Raw genomic sequence first — 16,214 nt, 5'->3', positions numbered from 1 at the left:
CTCTCTCTCTCTCTCTCTCTCTCTCTCTCTCTCTCTCTCTCTCTCTCTCTATATATATATATATATATATATATATATATATATATATATATATATATATACACACACACATTTTTAAAGAATACATTTTATTTACACAAAATACACACCACTTCCCTTTGCTAAAAAACATGACAAACTAAAAATATTTTTTTAATTTCTATCTGATACATGCCTGATCTTTTTTCAGATACCCTCATCCTCACTCTTCTGTCTTGCCAAACAAAAGTAATTAATTTTCACCCCACCCTGCTGATTGGCGGGCAGATCAACTATTCATATAGTCAGTGATCTCTCTCTTTATTTTGCAAAATTTGGTTAATTCTTTTAATCTTTCCAGTGCTAAAACTAATTTTATGGCCAAAGCTGCAGAAAAATAACTGAAGGAAGCATACTTAGTAAAAATTTTGATTAACATATTTTAAAACTGGTGAAACAATGTTTACCATTCAACTTGTTTGTCAATGCCTGCTATCTATACATACATATATAAAACAGATGCATAAAATAAAATCTATGGGTCATTTATAGAAAAAATTATACATATATATAATTTTTATTACTATATATATATATATATATATATATATATATATATATATATATATATATATATTATATATAGGTAATATTCTTATTATACAGGTTCTGGGTACTTCTAGCAAGCAGGCATCTAGCACCATTTACATTATTGAAGATGACATTATTAAATCTGCGTTGGCTGAAGAGAATCACGTGTTGATGCTTAATGTATACGAGACCATCGCAGCCAAAATAATTTGCAAGTAAGTTTTGTCATTTTGTCATTGCTTGTTTTCAAGGTGCAAGAAAAAGTAAAGAAAATATGCATTGCAAAAAGTAAAAAAAACAACTAAAATAAATACAGAAATATGCCAGCAAGCAGCCAATAACTTAGATTTTACATTGAGCAGAATGATGGACCTGTCTGTTGTCTTCTGCCTTGAAAGTTCACATTCAATGTCTGTGTTTTGGGGTAGAATCAGTGGTCGATGTGGGGGTGTATACGGTGGTATGCCATACCGCCACTACTCTTGCTGCCGTCATTGTAAAACTATCATTTCCACATGCAACCATTTACTTATTCACAGCAGGTATAAGGCATTGAATTAGAGTGTATTTGCACTGTGACATACAACAGAACAGTAATGTATTATCACAGTCTTTATCAGCTAATGAGTTGAGGGAAATTTAAAATGATGGTGGTCTAACTCATGCCAAATAAAGGGCTAGTTGTACCTCTTAATATTAACTCACATCTTGCTTCACCTCTTTTAAATCACCCATGGCTCAATATCTGTCAAATTCACCAGATGCCAGGAGTAGGGAGAAACCAATTAATCAAAGGAGAGAATCCCACCCTCAGTTATAAGCTCATTGTAGTCTGACAATAAATGTTATCTACAAAAGCATAAAAAGAAAGAGTATTTGTATTGGAGGCACTCAGACTCGAAGTCAACACCGATCACAAAATCAAATATGTATCACTTATTATTTTTCATTAAATTAAATATGTCAAACACCATCTTATGAGTGTTCGTTAAATATACTAGTGAAATATTACAAACAAATTGATTAAAATATAGTAAATGTGCTTGTGATAAAACATTCATTGTGTACCACTGAAGGGGTGTGGTCAGCCACCAAATGGGGTGTGTTCAGCTACCAGAGAGGCAAAGCCAGTTATTAGATTGTGTGTGTGTGTGTGTGTGTGCATGGCCGTCTTTCCCATTGGGCACAATGGGCAGGTGCCCGGGGGCCCTGCAGCCCAGCGGGGCCCGTCGGAGGCAGCAAAATAAAAAAAAACCTGGAAAACAAAAAAGAAAAAACTTACCTTGCGGTCAGCTGGCGATCCGGCTCCCTCCATGGTCTCCTCCGTGCGGCGCTCGCAGTGCATGTCGGGTGTGACGTCATCACGCCCGCCCGACATCCATTGCGGAGCACGACGGAGGAGGAGACCATGGCGGGAGCTGGATCGCCAGCTGACCGCAAGGTAAGTGTTGTCTTTTTTCCAGGTTTTTTTTTTTTTGCTGCCTCCGACGGGCCCCCTTGGGCTGCAGGGCCCATATATATATAATCATTTATTTATTTTTGTATATATAGGGGCCCCAGTGCACTGCTGTGCCCGGGGGCCCAAGATGTTCTTAAGAGGGCCGTGTGTGTGTGTGTGTGTGTGTGTGTATGTGTGGTCGGTCAGCCCACTAAATAAAAATAGCGATTCAGGTGAAAAATATTTAAAATATAATTAATATAGAATTTCTATAAAATATTTTTGTGTTTTTTTTAACTTACACTTAGTTAAATTAATAAAGTTTATTTTTTTCTTTTGGTACTTGTTAATTATACGGAAGCCACCTTCGCTCCTGAGCCCTGAGCTGCTTTTGCACTTGAAGTGCTTTTTTTCAAATACCCTTTTGCCGGTATCACATCAGTGAAAAATTCTGTTTTTCTCCTACATGACTGCTTGATTTAAATACCTCCCAATCGTCCTGATATAAGCAGGACAATCCTGATTTGAGGAATAGAATCTGCCCCGTCATCCCGATCGGGGTAGCCTTGTCCGCAGGTGGGAAATTTGTGAGGTATATGTCATTCACCGCTGCTCGAGTATGGTAAATACTAGAGATGTTCACTGACACCTGTGTTTTGGTTTTGGTTTTGGTTTTGGATCTGAATTAACTTCGTGTTTTGGTTTTGGCAAAACCGCCCTCGCGTGTTTTGGTTTGGTTTTGGATTCAGATTTTCTTTTCTAAAATCCCGTTTTTTTCTGAAATCCTGATTTTTTTCCCCTCTAAAATCACACAATTTGTTTTTTTTTATCCCTACATTATTATTAACCTCAACATTAATTTCCAACCATTTTTGTCAAGTGACAAGAACACTGCTACCCCACCTGTTTCTGTATGAGCAATGGCACTGAGCAATGTCACTGAGGACTGGAGAGCGACAAGAACACTGCTACCCCAGTTTCTGTGTGAGCAATGGCGCTGGATCTCCTGGGGAGGGTGGTACTTTATGGAACCCAAAACCCGCGAGATCCGACAACACAACAATGGCGTTTTACCTCGATTCAGATCCGAGGACGCGCGAAAGTAACAAGCCGTAATTTACAAGAAACATATTTAATAAATTAAATCAAACACCTGCCCCACTAATTACAAAGAGTGGATTATAATAATAACAGATGAACCGCTGTATATTTCTATTTTATTTATGTAAAAAATGGTCAATGCAGTAGGGTCAATACTTTGTACTCTGAAGAAACCAACTTAACTTTTACTTTCCAATGCCAGGCTCTTAACGATTTCACATGGCTAAGTTTATGTATGTTGCTGTTGAGGATAGTAGGTAAAGTGACACTATGTCATAAAGAGCTCATTCCACCAACATTTCTTTTTTCATATATGTAGACAAAAACTGGAGTTTAAATCCATTGAAGCTGGACCCAAGGAATTTGCAGGAAAGCAGTTGGTCAGTGTGGTAAAGGCAGTAGATCCTAAATATGTATCTATCCCTGTAGTGGCTGATCAGCTGAAAAATAAGGAGTGTAAAAGCTGTCCTTTGGTGAGTAGTAACAATGTTTTATATTTACACTATTTAGAGCAGTGTATTTATCATTGTACACAGAATTTGTAGGATTCAAAAAATAAAGCTATTTGGGTTGTTGCTTTTAGCAAACAAAAAATAATGAAAACAACAAAAAATTTTGGGGGGAGGGGACAATACATTTTGCAATGGTAATTTTAAGTGATACTTTTTGCCAATTTTCTAATACATTTACTAAGGTAAATAATATTTATTATACAAACATGTTTTATATATTATTATTCAGCTTTTGCAGCAATGGAAGACCATTCGTAAGCAACTGAAGCCTGAAAATCTTTCAAAAGCCAGTGCAGCGCACAGCTTTCTATCCCTGATTCAGAGTCTCCGCAGAGCTAGAAAGTCAGATATTGTGGCGCTTCTTAAATCGGAGAAAGAGGATGTGCTGTGAGTATTAGTACTTTTGTATAACAATATTATTCAACATGGTTCAAATTAAACATAAAAACACCATTAGCCTTTTGCTACAGGTTTGTTCACTTTTTAATAATTTATAGCAATGAACCAATAGTTGCAATTTGTAAGGTTTTCCCAAATTCAAAAAAGCCAAATCAGTTTGTGAATTGATTTAGATGCAGTCCGCCAAATAATATGCACCTCAGATCAACTACAGTAAAGTTTATGGAAATGACCAAAAGCAAATATCTCTATGATAGAAGTTACATCTGTCAGTCTCTATAATAATTCATGGGAGCACTGCACAGCCCTGCCAATTGGTCAGTATCACAGCAAAGAAAATTCCTGTTTGCATGTAACAAATACAACAATGGGGATGGGGTGGTTTAAAGGCATTTTAATATGCTGGGCCTGACTCTTTAAGGAAAGTAAGGCAAAAAAATGAGTATGTTTTCTCCTGGACAAAACTATGTTACGATGCAAGAGGTGCACATTAGTGTATTATTTTGTACATAAGTTAAATACTGTCTGTTTTTTTTTGTAGTACACAAATACTCGATAGCTTTATTTGTACACTGAAATTTAAAGTTGATCTAGGACATGTCCAACCCCAACTATAAATCTGTAACCACATTTTAAAATTAACTTCCCTTCCAAAACAATATGGTTTTGCCAAGGTGCAAAGTTACTCATTTTTTTTTCCTGCTTTACTTTCCTTAATGAATCTGGCCCACTGTGTTTAGTTTAAACCGAAAATGCCTGTTTTCACTAAAATAATACGGTTGAGTTGTAGAAGTTTCAGCTACCATACTTTATTGTCAGTGTGAGAGCTAAATCAAAATTTTAGAAACATATTTGTTCTTCAAATACTTCAAGGTAATGCAATGTACTGTATTGTACTTGCTATGCAAATCTATGTGTATTATAAATACATAATTTTGGTTTAAATAAAGTGGTAGTCAAGTTGACAAATATTTGGATATTATACCTTTTTGCAAATCTGACAAATTGAGAAAGAGATATTAAATAAATACAACAATTTGGCAAGGGGTAGGTTTACCAAAACAATATGTATCTAAACTCTTACATTCATAGAAGAGGAAAGGGAAACAATGATGGTACAGAAAATGCTGAGGAAATCTCCCCAAAAATGTTGATGCTCCATCACCTGGATATAGAAAATCCATGAATGCCAACAGAAAGAAATACATTTTCATGGGTATTCTTTGAGAGGGAAACTCAAGAACATCACCCATCATTATACACAGAAAATGGTGGAAGCCGACGTGAATTGGTTTATTTTATTTAATTCAGATGGTGAGCCACTGGAAGTTTGGTAAATGAAGGTGGGTCAGTGGCAAAAATTAACCAATTTTCTGAACTTCCCCAATGAGTTTAGTGAAAAGGTCACAAATTGTATTTAAAAACATGTGGTTATTTCTAATAGTTTACCTTTCATCTGAAAAACAGAAGGAGACAGATTTAGCAGACTGTCTAATAGTTTAAAAACTTACTCCTGTCACTGTAGCTTTGGTAAAATTTCTTTCTCACCCGAATAACCAAAATGCTTTTAAATTATTTTCTTCCTACAGTCCTCAGCTGGTTGATGCTGTGACATTTGCTCAAACACCTGACACTCTGGAGGCCGTTTTGGAGTTTTTGGACTTTGTTAATGGAAGCCGACCATTGTTACAAGAAAGATTCCTATATGCCTGTGGCCTGGCCTCACATCCAAATGAAAGCATGTTGAGAGCTCTGCTAGTAAGATCATTTCACATGTACCAGACAAATAGGATACAAAAAAGTGCTATATGGTATAATCCAAAACTAACCTTACAATACACAGATATTCTGGGGATAGTTGGCAATGGGTCGGGATGGCAATTATCTCAGGGCCATTCATGTTTGTATAGATTTCTGCCATATCAATTTCGATGGTACTGTCCATGGTGACCATGGGTAACGGGGAATCAGGGTTCGAATCCGGAGAGGGAGCATGACAAATGGCTACTACATCCAAGGAAGGCAACAGGCACGACATCCCTATCAGCCTGAGAAATGGGGAAGTCTTCCACAATTAATGCACGGTTTGTGTATAGAGCCTATGTTGCTGTTTATGTTATCTCCCTTGCCCATGCTAGCCCCATAGGGCTATAGGACTGTGTAGCCATGATTTTCCTGCAAGAGAATGTATAATGAGTTGCTACCTCTACATTACTTACAAAATACCCTACAACTGTAAACATAAGAAGTGGTGCTACTGAACCATAGGCAACTCAGTTATGCTAACTTCCATAGCTAAATATTCACAGCCCTACCTGCAAATCTTTTTAAGTATAACTTTTTATACATAGATTGATTTTGCCATTGATTGTGCATCTATTTTTATAGGACTTTTGCTATAATATAGATATAATGATTCTTGAACATATGTAATCTCTGGCCTCACTGTAAGTGATTATTGATGACTCTTTTCTAGATTATATGGAAAAATGTGCAGATATTTTGCAAATGCACTGGTTTTCAGAACAGATGTTTGTCTTTGCAAGTCAAATGTCAGCATATAATGCGGTCACATGCCAGAACCATGTCAGTATATATAACAGTAGCTTATAGTACAGTCCAGTGAATGCTAGTATCTAATGTAGATCATTGTCAGCATATAATACAATCCATGAGAGCTCATAACATATAGGAGGCTCATAACAGAATATACTACAGCTCTATGCCAGCATATAATACAACTTCATGTCACCATATAATATAAAAGTTGTGTTTACGTTTTTTTTTTATTTACTTGAAACTATAGGACAAGTATAAAGGAAAAATTGCAAATGATGAGATTAGAGACACAGTTGTTATAATTATGGGTGCCCTTGTCAAGAAACTGAAGCAGGATGGAGGTTTGGAACTACCGGTAAATATTACATGGCATTGTATTTTTTTTTAATAATTTTTCATTTGTTTTTAAATGTAAGGACATTAGTCTGATTGGATACTCTATAAAATAAAATAAATTACTTGTAAAGGCATAAACCAAAGTGCTACCAAGGAAATAGCATGGCAGTGAAACATTTGTGGCACAGGGGCATATTCAATTAGGTTCCGGGATCGTGGTAACGTGCCGGAACAGGGAGCAAAGGTAATCCGCGGCACCGCAATAAGGCTGATTTCCCTTCACACCCCATAGGGTTACTTTTTGTTATGCGCATTACCGCGATCTGACACCTAATTGAATATGCCCCACTAACTTAATACTTTTTTCAGTTTTACTTATCTGTCACTATACAGAAAACATAATAGAAAGTTACATCAATAATATGATGTATGATGATAATATGATAACAGATCTCTCTGCTCTGTTATTCTTGTGTGGAAACCTTTGCTAACTTGTTTAGTATATAAACATTAACTTAAATTTGTATATAACGCATACATTCAGTTGGATTCCAAAATACCGTTTTATAAGATATGAAATTCTGTATCCAATAAAAGTAACTTATTTTTCAGAATTAATTTATTCTGATGACTTAAGTAGCTTGTTACACCATTTGTACTATACCTGAGACAGTAGTTATAAGAACATTTTACATATTTGCCAGCATTTAGAAATATTTCCCAGGGACAAATTTACAAACCCTGTGACTTGACTTAGAAAAGTCACAAGAGTTGCCAACTATATAGGCATATATAGAATGAAATTCAATGATGTTTATTCACAAATGTATTTAAAAGCCGTATATATGTAACATTTCCATTTTATTCCCAATAACATAACTATTGGTAATTGTAACTTCTGACACATGTCCTTTTATTCCTCTGTACTTATAACAGTGTAAGCAATCTCTAGGCTTCTAAGTGGCTCTCATGAAAAAAAAGAAATAAGCCCTATACCCTGACACTATCTCCCTCCTACTGTGCGGTCCTTGACATCAGAAGATTCAAATTACCAGTGCAAATCGTGGTTTCTTTGAGACTCTCTGCAGCAACTTTCACTTGATATCAGGGAATAGAAACTACTAGGATATAATAGGGATTGATGCGTATGACGCAGTATATATATGTATAGCTCTACAGTACATAAGCTTTACTGGTTGTCTATGAATACCAGCAAGGAATGTGACATTAGCTTAAACTTATACAGGTACCTGTAACTTAAAGACTAAAGCCGTTAGGTAGGGGTTTCCATTACAACTGCAGTCGGTGCAGGTGTTACAGCCGCTATAAGGCTAAGAGGTGATAGGGTCCTGGTAGTGCTGGGTCATACGCCACCTCCCCACCAAAGTCCCAGTTCCTCCCCCAAGCCCCTCTGCTCTGCAATGGAAAGAACAGAGTGGAAGCCTCTTCTGAGCAGTGCATGCCCCGCTATGCTCTATTCACAAGAATTCAACCTAAATTTTTCTATGGGTCTGTTACGGCTCCCACGGGAAACTAGATAAGCTCTTAGAACAAGGCAACTAGAGGCTTTCACCTAAAGCAAGACGCCTTTCCCGTAGAGCGTGATATGCTCACAGGTACTTGGCTGCCCCCAGGTTTTGTAATCAGAGTAGTGGAAGCTTATCTTAGTAACCAGGTAGCAATATACACAGGGTAATGGGTAACAACGCAAATGGTCGAGGACAGGCAGTGAACAGGAGGTCCAAGGTCAAACCAGAAGGTCAGGGCAGGCAGAGAGCAAGGAAGGTCCAAAGAACAAGCCAAAGGGTTGAGACAGACAGCAGACTAGGAGAATCCAGGAACAAGCAGGGTCAGGCAACAGGTAAACAGTCAGTGGAATAGGATATCAGGAACACAGCAGGTAAGCATAATGCAGGGCAAAAACAATTAACCAGCAGGGAGGCTAAACTCCCCCTTCCATTAAAACCAATGGGGGCCAATCAGAGTGCTTCCTAGAAGGCATCCCCTCCTCCCACACACACACACACACACAATAATAGGTGCAATTTACAACACAGAGTTTCCTGGCTGCCTAACCCATAGCCAGGAAGGAAGACGCAGAACAGAATCCCAGCAGCTAGGCAATAGCCGGGACAGAAGAGACAGAATGAGCTACCGCAAACAGGTAGAAGGTAAGTATATTAGTTAGAGCCATTGTGATTAATGCGCCAGATCCTAATAGGGTCACACCGATGCACAGTACCCCCCTGTGCGAAATAATGGGAATTTATTAATCAGATAAAAAGCAGTAATTAGCACTTTTGGACAAGAAATCCTCTTCTAGTACAATTATTTACTGCACATAATGAGAGCATTTGTGCTGTTGCTGTATGTTTTAAGTGTGATTTGAGGACACCGAAAAATTATATAGTGTAACTGAAAGTGAAGAGGTAGGAAATATGAATATCTTGCAAAGAATGTTGTAATGTTATTTGATCTGCATTGTTTACTTTACAGGCAGTTGTGGAAGCCAAGAAGATAATCTTGGATGGTTTACAAAAGGCAGATAAACCTTCTGATATTAAGATGTATCTTTTAGCCCTGAAAAATGCCAATCTGCCAGAAGGGATTCCATTGCTGTTGAAATATTCTGAATCTGGGCAGGGACCTATCAGCAGCATTGCTATAAGTGCTCTTCAGAAATATGATATCTCACTGGTCATTGATGAGGTAAATTAACATGCAGGCATTTTGCCTACAGGGAACTAACAGTTGCCACATAGAATAATGAATAGTAGCTTAGAGAGGCTTAAAGTGGATTGGTAATTAAAATTAACATTAACATTATTCACACAAATAACATTTAACATATGTAGGGCCTTCGAATGACAACAACCCATACTGCGATGCAAGGGGTGCAGTGTTTTATTGTGGGAAACATACTGCCGACTTTTCTCATATAGAACACAAATACTAATTTTAATACTGCGATTCAGAGTTGGACATGTCTCAACTTCCAACTCTAAATATATCCTCACATTTTAAATTTTCCCCGCTCCCTGCAGATTAACACAGTTTTGCATTGGTTTACACTTTATAGTTGGATTTACTCCTGACACTAAATGAGGCCCTTAATATGTCTTGTTTTAGAAGTATTTTTTATATTTACTTGTTAACAGGACTTGTTCTATATGTTGAATTATTTGTTATGACTAAATATTTGAACAAATCTTTCATCACCAATGTAATTCAGTTATGTTCTATAGTATATGCACAGTTATCACAAGTGGGACAGAAGTGACTTTCTAAACCACTGCCTTATTGTACTAAGTGTATTTATCATTAAATCAGTGGATGAATGTGACAAAAGCCGTAAGATTAGTCATTCTATAGACATGGACAGCATTGCTCTTCAGTATTTGGTGGCAGTAGCTCGCTGCCATGTGCAGATGCTTGCATGCATTTTTAAAAGAGATGTTTAAAATGTGTGCAATGCATTGTCGTTGCTGTAGCTAAGTGGGTAGCTGGCGCAACTCCAAATAGCTGTAACATGTTTTTCATTCATACTAACCCAGGCTTTAGCCCTGGAAAAGGAACGCACATGACACTGGTAAATATATCCTCAAAAGTGGTGGTCACTAGGCACTCTAGTAATTGGGGAGAGAGTGGGTCATGGAAAAAATAATAATTTATGCAAGGTCTCCTTCAGGTCTGTAGTAAAATGTGTTCACTCAGAGAGTGGTATTTAGCCTTCACATTTTATCAAACTGCCACATTACAGTTTTTGTAGATATGGAAGTATAAATGCTCCATGCCTGAATTCCCCCTTGTATTTTGCCAGCCCCATTGTTTGAGACCTCTTGTTTCTTCTCTGTTCCTTCTACCTTGTCTTTCGTTTGCTTCATCTCTGCTCTCTTCCATGTCTTTTATCTGCCAACTTGCTTGCCCTTTCTTTGAACAACAAGAAAAAAATCAGCAGCAAATGTCATGGAACACCTGTCCAGGGAACACTGATGAATCCGTTTATGTCAATGGCCTATTCATTTCAATGGAGTTTCTACATATAGTGTACAAACCCACTGAAATGGCTAGGACATTGTGAGGAATCCGAAGAATACTGCACCACACTAGTGTAAACGCTCCTGTTAACCACTAGTGGATATTTAAACAATAAAGTCCCATAGAGTTCTACAGAATTTTTCAAGTGAAGTGATTTTTGATTCTTTGAACACAGTGAAATGAAACAAGCTGCATATATAAGAATGTGCTGCAATACAAACACACACAGGTGTATGAGAGCAATTTGGTATGAACATAGAGAACAGAATGGATTTTATTTTAATATTCAATTGCATGCTTTGCACTTGCATAAGAAAACCCAAGTCAAGCATAAAGTTGTTAGGTGCACAAAGGAAACATATTTCTGAAGGTAGCTATTGCCCATAGCTAGAGCCCTAGTGGCTGCTACATGCAACCATTTTTCTTGGGGCTGTGTCGGCTCTCTAATACAGAACTGGCAAATTAATTTTGTTAACCATCTTTAAATTACTGTGAAAGTGGGGTGTCAGCGGAAGTACCTATTACAGTCTAAACTTTCTTGATTACGGCTTGTGATTGGTATTTCCACTCACCACTTACCCCTCTTGGTTTTCAGCCAATGCAGTGTGAGAAATGGTGGAGCCCTGTTAAAAGGGTGTACGCACCATGAGTCTGCCTAGGGGGCAGCCACAGACAATCCAATGATAATGACAGAAATTCAGTGCTATATGCACTGTACTAGAGAGAGAGATCCCAGCCATTATATGACGTATCTGTACTCCTTGGTGCGGGGAGACACCCCACAGCTAGTCAAACAGTTATATCCTGTTCTGAGAAGGGGTTAAAAATGATTTGCTTCTGATCGTCCAAAAATGTAAGTGAATAGACCTATACACACATACTTTCATTTCAATGTTGCGTAAAACATTTACAAGCATTAACACTCTGTAAAATGTATTGGTGATTTGCTCATAAAGTGCATGAGTGCACACTTCTAATGCTCTGTTAAAAGATAGGCAAAAGTACATCGTTTTCTCCATGCTTCTAACTAATGTTGTTTTTCAACGCTCATGTGTGCGACGTACGAACCCTAAAATTCAGCTGCTATTGTCTTCTTTGTGAATAAAAATTTACAAGCTAATTGATTCACCTACAGTTTTGATGTCTAGATTTTGTTTCTTAAACTAGGTGAAAAAGATCATGAACAGGATCTACCATCAGAATTATAAGATACATGAAAAGACAGTGAGAACAGCCGCTGCTGATATAATACTGAACAACAAACCTACGTACATGGAAGTTAAAAATCTGCTTCTTTCTATTGGAGAGCTTTCACTAGAGATGAGCAAGTATATGCTCTCTATGTTCCAAGATATTCTTCATTTTCAGATGCCTGCTAGGTACATATTATTTTACAATTATTGATGAAACTTAAAATTGGGATATTTATGCATTCATGAAATTTATATCAGATGCTAATTGTGAAAACTATTTGAGAGCAGTGCTTGTAAAATTAATGTGGAAATAGAAGTTGAAACTGGTGTAATCAAATTAATATAAATCAATAGGGGTAATAAAGGTATCATAAATTAGGAAGAGTGCTGGTATACTCAAAGGGGCAAAGCTGGTATTATTGGTACAATACTGCTATAAGTGGAGGCACTAATGGTATACTCAATATGAGGTAATTTCTTATGTAATAAATATGGGGGCATTGCTAACATGAGGAGCGTTTTTAAATTAAAGGTTATACAGGTGAGGGATAATTTCACACGACATGTAGCTGCAGTGCAGAGAAAATAAGAGAAATTAAGTGTGGGCATCTACTTAATAAAACTCTAAGGAAAGGGGGGACGGGGTACCGGGAACATGAGCAGGCGGAAGGTAATATTGCCATGAGCTGTGCTTTACAATTGCTGTTTTATTTTATTTATCTTGTTTTACTAAAGACATTTAAATTATTAGTAACATTTTTGTCATTGAGTAGGGTTTCTACAAATTTCTTATCTGTGTTGCTTGCTTTTAAAGGCCTGTCAACCAACCTAAATGTACAATGCACATAGTTATGTAAAAAAACAACAACACAGGATTACCAAGGTAGCAATCAAATTGTCATGCAAGTCCATGGTATTCAATTGGTTGTTAGCCATGGTATTATTTTTGGAAGGGTAAGGAATAATTTTTCTTTATTAAAGACCTGAGGGTATGTTTAGTAAACTGCGGGTTTGAAAAAGTGGAGATGTTGCCTACAGCAACCAATCAGATTCTAGCTGTCATTTTGTAGAATGTACTAAATTAATGATAACTAGAATCTGATTGGTTGCTAGAGGCAACATCTCCACTTTTTCAAAACCACGGTTTAGGAAATATACCCCCTGTTCTCTTACAATCATTAGATCTGAAACTCAAAGCATAGTATAAACAATAAGCAAAACTAATACAACGCTTGTGACCCTCATGAGTGCTTCAAAAGAGGTCCACATTGCATCTCTCCCCTAAAGGGATCCCACAGTTACCTGTTTGCAGCTTGGACACAGGAGAAGGAGCTCCAGCACTTCTCATGTTAACGTATCATGATGTGTTACGGGTAATAGGTATGTGCCCAAGGCTTCTATAAGGTGTCACATTACTTACTTCTAGCCTTGTAAGTTTGCGATGCACTCCCAGACTTGGCCGCCATGTGGATCGTGCTTTGCTCCTCTTCTTCTAAATACTGGCTGTAAGCTGGTGACAAGAAGAGGTTGTCCACTTTTGTATATGTACACATAAAATGTGTGTCCTTAATATATAGGTTTAGGAATCATTTTGAGTTGACAGATCAAAACTCTATATTTCCACGAAATTAAGAGTGCAACCGAATTTATTTACAAAGATCTATAATATTACATATTATTTTATTGGTTGTAATATGAAGAGAAATGTAAGCTTTATGCATGTTATTGTGTGTTTTCAGTAAGATCATTCAGCAAGTTTTGAAAGATATGAAGGTTCATAACTATGATCGCTTTTCTAAGTCTGGATCCTCATCTGCTTATTCTGGATATGTGATACGTATGTATTGTCATTAATCGTGTATGTGGAGTTGCACATCTACTGTCTTTTATTACATATCTCTTTCAACCTACAAGCTCATAGAGCGTAAGCCTAAGTCTGTAGTAAAATATTTAAAGGGCACAGATTTCTGTAAAACTAACAATTGCCAATATATGCCAACATCTCAAGACTAATGATTCATTTATTTACTTGACGAACAGGTTGTGTGATTAGGAAGACTGGAAATGACAGGCAAGTTTATCATAAAGGACAATGAGGAGTGCATATGTGTCGTCTTCTCCCCTTGTCTAGTGTGCTGAAAAACCTCCTCCCCTCCACACATGCAAGTTCTTACTTGCTGTTGTGTCCAGTGCAGGAGGTCTCTGGTCTTCAAAGCAACTTCCATCTGCTGCTCCATGTGGGATGAAACTCTGTACAGAAAGCTGATGATTCCCACTGATAATGACACCAACTTTCTGCACAGATTGCCCCTATCATGAAGCAGCGTGAGGTGTGTAGTGTAGTGCAGCACTCTGACCCCTCCTACAGTGGGCAATTGTGAGAGCAGCGTGAAGTGCGAAATACCTCCCAACTGTTCCTGCAGACAGGACAAAGCTTTACTGTGTAGGAGAAGTCACCAAAATTTCTTGACTGTGCGGGCTAGTTCCTCAAAATTGGAACTGTCCCAGCAGAATCAGGACAGTTAGCAGACTGTGGTGCTCTCTCCAACCAGCTTTGACTACCTAATGCTGCCTTTGGTGTCTTAAGCTCAATAGCTGCTTGGCTGTATCCTTTAATGTTGGGTCCCTACTTGGAAAAAGAAAAGGTACTTTTTATCTCGTGGAATGCTGTAAACGAGTAAACCTCCCTACCTCTAACCAATAATTACATTAAATCAATAGCACACCTCTCATTATTTTAAAAGTTCCCACATTACATAAATAGCCCTCAGCAGCAGCCACATTACATTAAGTGCTGCATTACATTTATACCCCACGTTATATTAAAGTACTGTATTACATTAAGAGCCCCCACATTACACCATGACACCTATATTACATTAATATTCCAACTGCAAAACCTTATTAGTGCCATCATATACATTAATACCACCCCTCCCACATTTAATACCCATACATTGTGTGAATACCCCCACTGCAATAACATTAATAGCCCCACATTATATCATTATTAGTCCCTACCATCTCCCACATTACATTTATAGTCCCCACATTACAATAGCACCACCATTACATAATCATAATAGCCCTCACTGCGTAACATTCTTATCTCCTCTCCCACGTTACATTAATATCCCACCACCATACTATCCTGCTAGGCTGCTCTTCAGATGATTGCTGTGGGAGGCAGACTCCTCTGTCTGGTCCTATATAGTCATTGCACATGTTGGATGCCAGCCCCTTACGTGCTGAAGGGTAAAGGGGGATGTCCAACATGGAGGGGAGGGAGGAGGTGGAGCAAGAGGGTAGGAAAGGTAGGAAACAGGAGGAGAAGGCAGACAGAGAAGCAGGAGGGGAGAGAGAGGGACAAGTAAGAAAGTGGGTGGTGAACCAGCCAGATCATCAGGGAGATGCTTTCACTGGCTGAGCATCATTTTTGCAAGCTTAAGCATCCTACCTTGACTCACAGAGAGCTGAGCCAATCAGGACATTAAATAAGGTTGCACGTCTTTTTGGGAAGGGCCAGCCACCAGGAAGGACCCTAATGCTAGGGCTTTCCCACTATAGACCTTGGATCCTTTGATTCATGTTTGTGCACTACACACCCTGTAGCCATGGTGGATGCGCACAGAACATGCTGGATTTTAAGCACTGCACTTAGTAGTGACATAGTAATGAATAGGGAATATTAACTAGCGATTGTAGAGCGTATTAAGCCAGAATGTTAATCACTCACACATGACTACACTAGTGTCTTCTAGCTAAATAATCTCCACATTTCCCCCCTGTTATAATATAAGTACATTATAGGCCACTCTTCCCTCTAAGATGAATAATTTGGAAACTATAGTGTTAAAAATGTAACTTGCTGGGATTAATTCTACAGATTGTGCTGCTGCCTTTCAGAGTGGTGTCCTTATTAAATTAACTGTTTAACCCTTTGCTTTTTTATTACTTATCTTAGAGGGAACATTGCTCTGGGTTAATCCACACGAATATTTTGCAGTACTACATACAGATAAAGAACTT

At 37.9% G+C, this 16,214-nt stretch overlaps 1 protein-coding gene across 2 annotated transcripts in view; it reads left to right on the top strand.

Annotated features, from left to right (window-relative positions):
• The window catches only part of MTTP (microsomal triglyceride transfer protein), a 125,087-nt gene that overhangs the window by 86,934 nt on the left and 21,939 nt on the right, over positions 1 to 16,214 (top strand). For both annotated transcript variants that reach the window (XM_075201263.1, XM_075201255.1), the window contains exons 6-13: positions 685 to 824; positions 3,468 to 3,621; positions 3,890 to 4,047; positions 5,649 to 5,817; positions 6,866 to 6,973; positions 9,451 to 9,663; positions 12,160 to 12,371; positions 13,925 to 14,022. In XM_075201263.1, the coding sequence (XP_075057364.1) occupies positions 685 to 824; positions 3,468 to 3,621; positions 3,890 to 4,047; positions 5,649 to 5,817; positions 6,866 to 6,973; positions 9,451 to 9,663; positions 12,160 to 12,371; positions 13,925 to 14,022 (1,252 nt within the window). The remainder of the gene's footprint in view (positions 1 to 684; positions 825 to 3,467; positions 3,622 to 3,889; positions 4,048 to 5,648; positions 5,818 to 6,865; positions 6,974 to 9,450; positions 9,664 to 12,159; positions 12,372 to 13,924; positions 14,023 to 16,214) is intronic.

This window comes from Mixophyes fleayi, chromosome 1 (assembly GCF_038048845.1).
Source record: "Mixophyes fleayi isolate aMixFle1 chromosome 1, aMixFle1.hap1, whole genome shotgun sequence".
Classification (NCBI taxonomy): domain Eukaryota; kingdom Metazoa; phylum Chordata; class Amphibia; order Anura; family Limnodynastidae; genus Mixophyes; species Mixophyes fleayi.
Note: the sequence above shows the minus strand (reverse complement) of the source record. Positions and strands in the feature narration are given on the sequence as shown.